Source organism: Poecilia formosa, unplaced genomic scaffold, assembly GCF_000485575.1.
Source record: "Poecilia formosa unplaced genomic scaffold, Poecilia_formosa-5.1.2 Scaffold379, whole genome shotgun sequence".
NCBI classification, from domain to species: domain Eukaryota; kingdom Metazoa; phylum Chordata; class Actinopteri; order Cyprinodontiformes; family Poeciliidae; genus Poecilia; species Poecilia formosa.
Window position 1 is genome coordinate 354,895 of NW_006800318.1, and position 12,914 is coordinate 367,808.

At 34.7% G+C, this 12,914-nt stretch overlaps 1 protein-coding gene across 1 annotated transcript; it reads right to left on the bottom strand.

The window, feature by feature from the left end:
• Positions 1 to 256: 256 nt before the first annotated feature.
• rab21 (RAB21, member RAS oncogene family) lies at positions 257 to 9,858 on the bottom strand. The gene is made up of 7 exons (XM_007575487.2): positions 9,378 to 9,858; positions 3,757 to 3,816; positions 3,569 to 3,676; positions 2,711 to 2,774; positions 1,333 to 1,387; positions 1,144 to 1,232; positions 257 to 501 (listed from the first exon to the last, which is right to left on the bottom strand). Exons 1-7 carry the CDS (start codon positions 9,522 to 9,524, stop codon positions 362 to 364), a joined length of 663 nt encoding a protein of 220 aa, XP_007575549.1. The 5' UTR covers positions 9,525 to 9,858; the 3' UTR covers positions 257 to 361.
• Between the last annotated feature and the right edge of the window lie 3,056 nt (positions 9,859 to 12,914).

A 12,914-nucleotide genomic window follows, 5' to 3' on the forward strand; every position in this document is an offset into this window, starting at 1 on the left:
TTTTCAAGCGGACGAACTGGATGGCAGACGGATAAATGTATGTGTTGGTTTCATGTCTGCAGGCAGCGTGTGTAAAAGAAGTAGTAAGATAATTATTTTGTAATCAGTCTTGTCCTACTGATTTATTATTTTCTTGTTTTTAAATCCTTGTTTGAACTAAATAAATAAATGAAATGTCAGACTGAGGTTCAGACTCACGTTTACACAGATCCAGGAACAGCTCCTCTATGCCTTTATTTTGCTTGGCTGATGTGTNTCAAGCGGATGAACTGGATGGCAGACGGATAAATGTATGTGTTGGTTTCATGTCTGCAGGCAGTGTGTGTGTGTGTGTGTGTGTGTGTGTGTGTGAGTGTGTGTGTTAGCCAGAGGAGCAGCATCCTCCGGCGGGCGTGGCCTGCGGCTCATCGTCGACTATCTGTACGCCCCGCCTGTTCGATGCTGATTGGCTGGCTCCGTTGCCCTTTGCTCTCTCCTCCGCCTGAGCTGTCTCCATCATGCCTGATGGAAAAACAGAAAAAAAAATGAGAAAATTTTACCTGCAAAGTTTTCAGCTGGAGCTGGACTATAAATCGAATTAATCAATAAATCGAAAATAAAATTTTGGGAAATGATAAACAAATTAATTTTAAATTAACTGACAATTTTTTTTATTAAAAAAAAGAGAAATTTTAGTTTTCTTGAAATTATAAATTGTTAGTTTTTTTAATTATAAATTTGAAGCTTTTTTTTATTTTATTTTAAGTTTTCAACATAAAGAATCCGTTCAACATGAGGAACTTTATGCTTGATACAAACTCGCAAGGCTGAACTATTGTGCATTAAAAAACATCCCAGTTATTTCTGTATGTTTGTACTACATATTTTATACTCATTTAAATATAATTATTTATTTATTCTTTGACAGTTGCTATTTTTTTATTTCTTTGAGCTTTCTTGCACAATTAAATTTTGATTCTGAAACGAACATAAATGGATAAATGTGTGTGTTGGTTTCATGTCTGCAGGCAGTGTGTGTAAAAGAAGTAGTAAGATAATTATTTCGTAATCAGTCTTGTCCTACTGATTTCTTATTTTCTTGTTTTTAAATCCTTGTTTGAACTACATAAATAAATGAAATGTCAGACTGAGGTTCAGACTCACGTTTACACAGATCCAGGAACAGCTCCTCTATGCCTTTATTTAGCTTGGCTGATGTGTGGTAGTGTTTGGCTCCCACCGACTCTGCATAGCTGCAAAAGAAGCAAGAGGTCAGAGGTCAGCGGAGGTGTCTGGTTGGCGCCATCTGTCTGCCTGCAGTGGGAAAAGCGTCCGATTTACTCCAGTTCTCACCTCTCAGCGTCTTCCACTGAGACGTGTCTGTCTTTGTCCAAATCTATTTTATTACCTGCAGAGACACAAACGATTTTAAAACACTGCAGCAACAAGCAATAAAACAATTAATCAAATGACAAATTAAAACGAGATTAATCATTTCCATTTGAATTATTTATTATTTTTCTCTTTGAGAAAAAAAACTGGATGACAAAATTCTTCAGTCTGATAATTATGTTTACAGAAACATCATAATGCATTTTATTCATAGTTTCGGCTGCGTGTTCTTTATTTCCACTTTTGTTATTGTTTTTGGTTGTTGTGTGTTCTTTACTAAATTAAAGTTTATTTGTCTTTAAAAGGGGAAACTTGCATTATTTTACCATTATTAATATGTCAGTTGAAATACAAACAATATTATTATTTATCACAATTATTATTGGGACAATTTGTCATCCAGCAAAATTTGTTTTGCTATACAGGCGCAGAAATAACATGTTTATGTATTTGCAAAATGTCACAGAAGATCTGGATTTATAAAAATAGGAGTTTTAGACAAAAACCAGCAAACATTTGGTTTAAACGACAATAATTAGAGCTTAAAATAAAAAATGTATTCTCTTTTATCTAAAAAATATTTAATTTAATCCTTTTTAGGTCCACATAAAACCTAAAAAGGTTTTAAACATGTCAACATGTTTAATTAAAGTTTCTAAACGTGGAGCCTGAGAGCCAATGTTAAAATGAAGCCAGATTTATGGGTTAGAATGGCCTACTTAAAGTCCAGACATAAATCCAACTGAGAATCTGAAGTAAGACTTGAAAACTTTCACTCTGACTGAGCTTCAATGGTTTTATAAAGAAAAACAATCACATTTTTGTTTGTAAACTTTAAAGTTGGTGGAGAAAAACCTCAAAAGTCCAGAATCCAAAAAACACGCCACAATTTAAAGATGTTAAATAAAAATAAAAAAATAAAAAAAAATGTTGAAAACTGAATCCCGTTTCCAAACCGCAGATTTAATCTGGTCCGAACACATGACGGCCACAATTTAATCCAGTTAAAACGCTGGAAAACGTTTCTGTCCCCCGTGAAGCTGGAGCTGCAGTCGCCATGACAACGGCAGCAACACAACAAAAAAGAAAAAAAACAAATTTTCTCTTTGGCGTGAAATCCCAATGATGGAGCCAGAAAATGAAACTGACACTTTCCTCCTGATTTTTAGATAACTGCTTATTTCTTTTAACAACAATTAGTGATGAAATAAACTCAATAAACACAAAACCAAAGAAAATCACTGAGGCTGATTTGTGTTCATGCACATTTTCTGTTACTGAGGTTTTCTATAGATACATTTTCTTGTATTTAATTTTTGCAGTAACTTTGTCAACTCACCTACTATACATAAACAAATCTCGTTTCCCAACATTTTTCTCAGCTCTTTCACCCAGTTCTTCACCTGCAATGACACAAAAACACTGATTAGTTCTGCTAAACCCGTTAAATATAACATATTGTCACAGTTTTTACTTAAAAGCAACTTTCTTTAGGGTTCAGGTGAATCTCTGGCCTCGGTGTTGTTAGCATGTTTAATTAAAGTTTTGTAAATCTGGCTTGTTTTGAGTTTAAACCTCAGATGTTTCCCAAAGTGTCCAGCAGAGGGCGCCCTGACTCCACAGGTGAAGATAAACCATCATGACACAAATGTCCCGTTTCTATCTTCATGCTGAATAATTTATCACTTTCAACTAAAGCACAGCTGTTTATGATTATTTTCCAGTTTAAACATCTTATGATAATAATAATAATAATAATAATAATAATAATAATTCAGGAAGACTTTCAGGAATTATGAAAAACTTCTGATCAGGACTTGAACAAATTGAGTCTGGAATCTAAGGAATCTGTTCACAATAAGGAATCAATTCAGTGTCGGGAACTGATTCAACATAAGAAATCAGTTTAACATAAGGAATAATTTAGTATCAAGAACTACTCCAACATAAGGAATCTGAACTGATTCCTTATTTTTAAGAGTTTCAAGATGCTGAACAGTCTACATGTTGAACCAGTTCCTAACATGAACTGATTCCTTATTTTGAATCAGTTGCTGACACTGAAGAGAGTCAGGAAAAGAGATTCCCTAATTAGCAAAACTCTGGAGAGTCATGATTCTGTTCAAAATAAGGAATCAGTTCAGTTGTTGGAAGCAGTTCTCAGTTCGGAGCAGAGGAATGAACGCGGCACTTTTACCTTCTCGAAGGAGTCTTCGTCTGTGATGTCGTAGACTAGAATGGCTCCGTTGGAGTCTCTGTAGTAGATTGGACCCAACGCGTGGAAACGCTCCTGACCCGCCGTGTCCTGCACACACACACAAAAACACAGGTTTCAGTTTGGTACTTAAACGCATCGCAAGCAGCATCAGAGAACATCTCACTCACCCAAATGGCCAGGTTGACCCGCTTCCCTGTGATGTTGAGCTTCTTTGTGAGGAAGGACGCCTGCAGAGGAAGAGGAGGAGTTAATAATCACTCCATTAACCATTAATAAAGAGGAGAGGCAACACTTCCTCCGCTTGGAGCCGTTTCTGGTCACTTAATTCATCCAGTTCCAGTTAAAATTAGCTAAATTTATCTGTTAGACATGAAATGCTTAAACTTTATAAACTGTGATACTTGATGAAGTTAAATTAACTTATTTAAGTTTGTTTTCATGTAGAAAGTAATCAGCTTCTATGTTTATTTTAAGGAGAATTGTTTGATTTAGAGAAAGGGTTCTCAAAGTAGGGGCAGAGGGCCGTTTGCTGCCACCAGACTGATTTTTTTCGGCCCCCCAACCACAATTCAGAATATATTAGGACAAAACTACAACTTTTAGATTAAAATCTACTTACATAAAACACATCTTTTATTCTATTTTCCACATCTACTCTAAGGTACATCTATAAACATCTAAAGTTCACCAAATCTGCTTTAATTGATGTATTAAAACTTTTCTATACACAGCAACTGTTTTTAAATTAAGACTGATATAAATACTGTTTTTACTACCGAGAATAGACAAAATATTTTTCCTGTTTTTCATGATATTAGCAGAAAAAAGACACAAATTTACCAGAAAAAATGTCTCAAAATTATTAGGAAAAAAATGGTTATTTAACAGGATATGATGCAACCAGCTCAGTTTGTGGCTCTTCAAAATAGACTCAATTGTTTTGCACAATTAATTCAAAACCCAAACACTGAAAATAATTCAGTGCTAATGTGTTAAAAAATGAGTAAAACTTATACCAAAGTATAACTCCACAAGATGCCCAACAATCCTCATTTTAATAATTTGTTATTTTTTTAGTGGATTTATAAAATTACTACTTTATTCCCCTAATATGACGGTTGTATTCTTGTAATATTATGACTTTATTGTCATAATTAAAAAATTATCGTAGCCTGACTCATATTCCATCATAAAGTTTACCTGAATCAAAGTCCAAATAAAAGAAGCTGTAAAATCCACTTGAAAAACAAGATGGCCGCCCTGGGCGTGCTGACATCACAATGAGAGCAATGGTGGGAAAAAAATAAATAAATAAATAAATCCAATAAAAACAATGTACAAACCTGACCTGGTTCCCCCGGTTCTGTCTGGAGAAATAGACCAGAACTTCAGCAAACTATTATGAGAAAGAGAGACGCACCGATCCAAAATTATCTGTATCGGTAAAATATTGAAATATTGAAATAAATTCTATATTGGGCATCAGTGACTATGGTGATCTATTCAGTCTAATAATTCTATACTTTATTATTTAGAATTCCTAATTGCAATTTCTGAACTATTTGAAAAAAGGCTTGCTGAAGTTTACTTTTTAAATCATTTTTATCAGTTTATTATTTATATCGGCTGTTTTACTCCAAGTTGCACTGACTGAGCAAATTCAGGTTTGTGAAGATATTGGTGTGATGAAGTTATTAAATAAATGGTTAACTCAGCAGATTTATCACTGTGTTTAAAAAGGAAGTAACATTTAAAGTGAGTTCAGCTGTTTTTCTGTTTCCGTATCAGCCGATGTTAAACCTCAGATATCGGTACTGGAAGTGAAAAAGTGGATCGGTGCACCACTAGCATCACTCCAGCTCTTAAACCATTTTGAGGAAAAGTGAACAGGAAGAAAGTTGCAGCTTAACCAACGTCTGTGTTGAAATGTTCAGCTTGTGCAGCTGTTGAAGCTGCCAACAGATTGCTCAACTCATATCTGTCAGGAAACTGAAACTCAAAGCTCTCAGGTGGGAAACAGGTGGAGCTTCGACGATTTAATCTGAGAGCTTCAGATCCAAACACGCTGCCATTTCCCGTTTATCAGCGTCAGAGGGAGGTTGATGAATCACCCCACAATTTACTGTGATAACGATAATATTTTTATTTTCAGGTCATTTTTAAGTTTTAATGGACTAATAATGCAGGAACACATTCTGAAAGATCAATAAACTTTAAATTATAACCAATATTTAACAATGGAACTGGAAGACATTTTAAATATCCAAAATGACTAAACAAAACAACAAATAAAATGAATTATGAGATCTCTCTAAACAGACTGAGGACTTTCCTCATCCAGTTTTTGGTTAAACGATAAATCGACTTATTGCTTATTGTGACAAGACAAACATTTCTTGAATAAATCGGCTTCAAGATGACTTTCACATTTGTTTTAAATACCAAAAAGATATTTAGATTCTTCCACAAACTTCCGCCTTTTGCATCGTCGCCGTTTTGAATTTAAATTTTTGATTCCAGTGAAACTTGACCAGATTATTCCTCAAACCTGGATGAGCTCAGAGTGAAACTTTTCTGCAGCAGCTGCTTTTATTGATCCTGAGTGTTTTTATTGCCCATATCAGCAGTTTACTCACGCTAAACTGAGCAGCATCCAAATGGCAGCGAGGGGCCAGAAAAACATGGAGTCCCATGACTCAGCGTGGCGTTTCATTAATGCAGAGCTCGTGCTGAGAATGACCCGACGTTCATACGAAGGAGGGAAAAAACCAAACAAAGCAAAGCGTGTTGGAAGTTTGTCCAACTTCTCCCCTGATCCTGTGATCTGCCGCTCTCCGTCTGAGGATCAGAGCGGCTCAGTTAATCGTTTCTCTGCGCGCAGCCGGGATGCGGCTCATGTGAGGCGCGGCGCCCTGCGGCGGCGCCGTGTGACTGCAACGGACGCCTCCTCCGCCCTGCTGACATGATGGGAGGCGGACTGCAACTCCCAGGATGCACTTCACCGAATTCCGTTCAACGTTTCCACTGCTTTGGATCATCTGGGCCATTTATTTATTTATTAAGTATTTATTGGTTTATTTTTATTTTCTTATTCATTTAAATACATTAAATTATTTATTTAAATAATAATTTAGTTAAACTCATTTATTTATTATATTTAATAAATAAATGAATTTATTAAATAATTAATTTATTGCAATTTATAATTTTTTTATTGATTTATTTATGTATTAAATGTTTTATGTACTTATTTTTTATTTACTTATTTATTTAAATTAATTGTCTATTAGCTTATTTATTTAGTTATGTACTTTTTTATTATTTTATTTCCCTTTGGGATCAATAAAGTACTTTTGAATTTGAGTTTTATTTTCTTTGTCTCACCCTGAACAGTTTGGTTAATTTCTGGATTTTAACGTCACACATCCTGCAGGTTTGAACTGCGACTGTGTGACTGAACGTCAACGTCAGGATGTTTGTGTCCGATAAGAGAAAATTCAATAAAATGTATTGAGAAAAAGAGAGAAATGTCAGCGAGGGCGGAGGTTAAGCAACGATCACAAGCTTTACGGTCAATATTCACTTCAAACTTAGCAGGAACTTACAAAATTAATCATAATACAACTTTAACAGTTTCTCAATTAAATTCAAAAATACTTAAATAATATGAGAATAAAATGAGGTACGTGAATTACAAGAATAAAGTTAATATTGTGACTTTATTCTCTGGTAAAAAAAAAGGTGTTGGAGTTATTGTTCACTATAATTCATGGTAGAAACAATTTGGGGTCAAAGTTCAGGTTTTATTTGAGATTTTGAGACGCTAATCAGTAGTGTCGATATGATACGATATCGACACTATGATGATCATCATTTATCGTATCATTTATCATGATAAGAATTCCGATTTATTGTTAAGATAAATTCCAGTTTAAAAATGTTTTCTGATGAAGCGAATAAACTGTTTAGTTTATTACGTCCGTTTGCCAAACAGCTGCCTTGAAAAGACGTAAAACTAAACTGTAATAAACTACTCTGTCACTTTTGCCATTATCACAAAATATTGTGGCAAAACTAAGTCCATATTGTACTAATTGGTTGTAAAACCAATACCTTGTTACCATGGTTACGGATCATAATTGTCTAAGAGCAAAAGTCATGTTTGGTCGTCAAACCTTGACGTATTTTGTTAGGATTAGATGTTAGCCGAGCGCCCAACCCGCCTGTAAAATTCAGTTTTAAATTTCTGCAATGCTCTCACTGGATTCAAGTCTGAACTTGAATACAACTATAAATTGTATAGTTTAGTTTTGATCTAAACTATACAATTTCATCTCTGTATGCATGTTTATGGTGGCTGAACGTTCGACCAGCTTCAGAAAAATATCCCAGCTAAGGAGATTTATTTTCCTTCCTTAAGGTTCAGATTTCAGGATTGTTTCATCTGAGACGTTCAAACATGTCAACATGCTTTCATCTTTGTAACGTTTTCTTTTTCGTTTTCCCCTAAAATCTGTAGAAAAGTTTAAGTTTCAAAACCCTGAGCAGCAGTTAAACATTTCAAACTGACTGAGAATGAAGAGTCAGAGTTTCAACTCTGATTTACATCCAGAGAATGTCCAGAAAAAAGATAAAATCTAGAGTTTAAAACAGAAACGATGCTAACTATTTCAACCAACCAATTATTTTATGAATGATTTAAGTAATTTCAACAGCAATAAAGCTTCCTGCCCAATGCGAAGACACAGTGGTGTCCGAATAATGATGTGGGAATCCTTGGGAAGGTAACTTTGGAAATCTGTTATTTTTAAACCTCCACCACTTTCCCCCCCTATTTTTAGGTTTCAAAACAAAACTATTGCAAAAAGAGGATGGATACATGTTCATATGAAACAAGAAAAAAAAAAAAACAGTTTTCAATCAAATGACCAGAAAAACTGATCAGAAATAATATTACTGACACTTTTAGTCTCATTCTTTGAATATGAAATTATGAAAAACACATTAGATACATCTATATCGGCCTGGAATGATGACAGATTTTTCTGGATTATAAATTGTCCGGGAAGTTATTGTGATAAACAATAATATTGTTGTTATATTGTTGTTTAATATTATAATATTGTTGTTTTTAGACCATTTTGATGGTGTAATTATGCAAGAACACATTCTCAAAAATCAATAAGCTTTAAATTTTGAATGAAAGTTTAACACTGAAACTGGAGGACATTTTAAATATCCAAAATAAACAAACAAAACAACAAATTAAATGAATTATGAAGTTTTTGTAGCTAAAGTTGATATTTCTGTCTTTAGCTTCTGTTTATTTCTGTGCATTTATCTCACATTCGGTCTGATTCTGGGTGTTTCCTCCTGACAAGGTGGCGTTTTTCCTCTCCACATGCTTTTCTTTCTAGTTTACTTTGAATAATAAATTGAACTGGGTTTGTTCTTTTATGATCACACCGCTGTGCCAGTGAAAATGTAAATGTTATACAAATCTTTACAGCAGTTGGACATGTGAGGCTCCCATTAATATTATTTTTATGGGAGAGAAGCGAGACCGGACTTTCCCCTCTCAGCCCGGACCTGCTGTGGAAGTGGATCCAACACTCCGATCCGAACTGGAAGTGAAACCGGATCCGTTCCCTGGTCTGGATGAACGTAAACAACTCTCACAAACACCTGACTGACCCCCCGCTCTCCAGCCAGAGAGCCCAGCACCGGGCGGCTGGGGATAATCAGCACCCCGGTTCGGCGGGATTCGGTTCCTCCCGGACCGTCTTACCTGCAAGGTTGTGATGTGTTTGTCGTTGAATTTGTTCTCGCAGTATCTCAGCACTAGCGACGTCTTCCCCACGCAGCCTTCCCCCAGTAGGACCACTTTAAAGGAGTAGGTTCTGCCGCTGGTTCCGGCCGCCCCCGCTGTTGCCATGGTGTCACTTTATTCCCCCCCAAAAAAAACAAAATCCTCGAGTTTTCCTCCAGAAAAACAGACGTTTGTTTCCGAGCTGCTAACAATGCTAACTCCGTCCGAACCGTGCACCGACTTCCGACTTTAAAAAAGAGGCTAAAATCATCAGAACAGCTCCCTGACAGCTCACACAACCCGAACTTTTAACGGTATCAGTCCGTAGCTGAAAGGAGAATGGGTCTAAAATCGGAACCGGATCGTTCTTCTTGATTCTTACGCCTTCTTTCCTCTAACTAATGGCGTCAGTCTGAGTTAGCAGCTAGCCGGCTAGCTTTAACCAAGATGGTTAATTTACAACACGATGAGTCACTGTACGAATATTTGAACGCTGGTCGTTTCGGTTAGTGGCGTTTCTAAGCCAAATTTACACGGGGCGTAGTGGGGGGGAGGGTTCAGGAGGCCACAGAATTTCACAATATATTTAGTGAGCCAAAGAGCCACTTAAAGCTACAGAGTTGAAGGTTGCAGATGTTTTTCAATACAACTAGAGCTAATTAATACTGATAATTATAATAAAAACAATAATAATACATTTTATTTGTAGAGCACTTTCTTAAAAACTAAAATACACTTTATAGGAATCAAGCAAAGTTACCAACAGAACACTTATGTACATCAAGCAAAATGTACATAAGTACTATGTGCTATGTGCTATGCCCAGCACATAGCACTGGGCATTAAAAAATTAAGGTCATTTTTAAACTCATTGTTAAAGTAAAATTATTAATGTAAAAATTAAATTGGTCTGATGGCCAATTAGCTACGGTTTCTGTGATTTATCTTTGCACTTTAAAAAAATATATGAATGTTTTTTTTTAGCATTTTTATCATGTTCAAAAAAGCAAAAAAAATTATAACAATCATTTTGCGGTGATTAATTATTATACAAGTGTAAGCTACATCATAAAGCTTCATACAGTAAGTAAATTGTGATGTTAAAAGTGTGATTAAAAGAAAATAACTGAATCCAGAGCTTAGAAGTGGCAGCCGAGTGAGACATCTTCACTTTAACCTACTCTCTGCTGTATCACGTGATACGGGCCGTCAGAGCTGCTGGAGTTTCTCACGTTGACAACAGGCAGAAGGAGGAAAACATCGAAGAAGCTCAGGGTCCATTCGCCACTTCGTAACCCCGTTTCGTAACCATGAGTTTCCATTTCGTACCTATGCACTTAAACCAGGTGTTTCACTTTATTTTTCGTTGTATTTAAGTATTTTCACTTAAATTAAATGACTATTTATTATTATTATTATTATTATTATTATTATTATTATTATTATTATTATTATTATATAAATGCTCAAATCTCATATAGAATAGAATTATATCTGTTATATCCAGTGATTCAAATAAAAAAATAAAAAAAGATTACTCTGTAAACTTTTTGCAAACATGACAAGTACAAGGCGGTGAATCAGGAGATTATTGGAAGAAAAATAACCAAATAATTTTTTAATGTCAAAACTTAAATAATAAGTCGCTGTTTGTTGTGTAAACAAGTTTTCTCTGTGATACTTAAATCGAAAATGAGAATTTCCTGCGAATTCGGGATAAACAAAAACCTGGAAATTTATTGCAATGTTGCAGTTTAACCACTAGAGGTCAGTGTTTCACCATTAAACAATGAATCTGAAACCTAAACGGTAAAACTTCACAAATATTGATAAAATATAAATTACAGTAATTTTAATATTTTGATGATTTAGTGATTTTGATTTTAATAAATAAAATTTCCTAACTAGAGTAAGGAAAAGTGATTATTTTAACTTTTTCTAGAAAGTTTTAAAGCTTTCCCTTAAAGCAGCATTTAAATGTTGATAAAACTAAGTGGTTTAGTTTTACACAGCAATTAATCTGATTTATTTAACAAAAAAATGTGCTTTTACTTTTAAACCTGAACCCATTCTTTACTCATTTTCATTCAGTTGAGTTTTAACTTCAGTAAATGATTTTCCAGTTCAGCTAAAGATCTACAAACATGTCTGAGACAAAAAACTACAACAAAAGGGATTTTATGGTTGACTGTTTCTTTAAATGGACGCTGAAGCCGGTCGTGTTTTTCCTCAGGTCGCCTCATGTTGCATCATCATTGCCTCTCTGGTGGTTTGATAACATCTTCATATCTCACCTTTTCCTGCCCCCCGCCCCTTTGCACATATTTGTAACGTAGAAAGCCTCTCTGTCTGATTTCCATAAAATGCACTGACACAAGAAGTGAGCTGGATTAATCATTAACTTCAGTCTGTCAGATTTCTGACACGTGGTCCTTCAACAAACCTAAAAATAAACTCCTGAAGCCAGATTTTTGTTGCTTATACATATCAGTGAATGTCAGGACCTTAATCTGACAATTACTTACAAATTAATAATTAAAATAGTGACATTACATGCTAATTTTGCTTGCAGTTGGATACATTAAGTAGAAGAATTCCCAATTAACAGAAATTAGAACTTAAAAACCTGCCGTAAGTTTAAATAATACAAAAACTGCATGGAGGTAACCATATAACAAAATAAGGAAAACAGTTGAAATAAATATTGAAATTATTTTAATAAATAAAAAATGTACAAAAAATGATAAGAAATTACATCTCAGATGTAAAAAATACTTATATATAAATATAAACAAAAAAAACTTTGAAACATGAAAAGATAGAAAAAGAAAGCAGATAAACGACTGAAAATATACAAATTGAAAATAACTGGTAAATAAAATGGAACAAAATATGGAAAAGAACAACAGGAAGACAGAAAAATGCAAAATAAATTCAGATATAGAAAATGATTAAAAAAACTTCTACGATGGATTCAAGAAATGAAAAAATCTGAAAAGTGTGGTGTAAACTCATAAATCTGGCCCTTTGAATCTGTATGTTGTTGGTTTCCCAGCTGTGGACATTTAGAGATTTTCCATAGATTCTGTGATAGATTTAGGTTTGGACTTTGACAAGGCCGTTCTAACCCATGAACATGCTCTGATCTAAACCATCCCATAATATATTTGTCTGCATGTTTGACAGGTGTTACTGGTTTTAACTCCATCAACCAGCTTCTCAGTTTCCGCTGAAGAAAAGCATCATCACAGCATGATGGTGCCACCGCCATGCTCCATCCTAAGAATGAATTCAGCTTAACAATCCACTCCTTGACCAGCAAATATCTTATCAGCAGATATGAAACGGACAATAAAAAGTTCAAGACGACAAAAGAATAACATCTGCAATAATAATAATAATAATAACAGATAAAAAAAATCTGGATTTTATCTGGAAAGTAAACTAAATCCAGGAAAGTTACAGTTTTTAAATTTGAGGAGCAAGTCCTGAATTTATCAAGTCATGTCTGACGGT

Coding starts and splice junctions, on each gene's coding strand:
- rab21 (XM_007575487.2), bottom strand. CDS start 9,524: ATGGCAACAGCGGGGGCGGCCGGAACCAGCGGCAGAACCTACTCCTTT. Junction 2,775..3,568: donor ACGAAGACTCCTTCGAGAAG/GTAAAAGTGCCG, acceptor GTGTCATTGCAG/GTGAAGAACTGGGTGAAAGA. Junction 1,233..1,332: donor TCAGTGGAAGACGCTGAGAG/GTGAGAACTGGA, acceptor CTTCTTTTGCAG/CTATGCAGAGTCGGTGGGAG.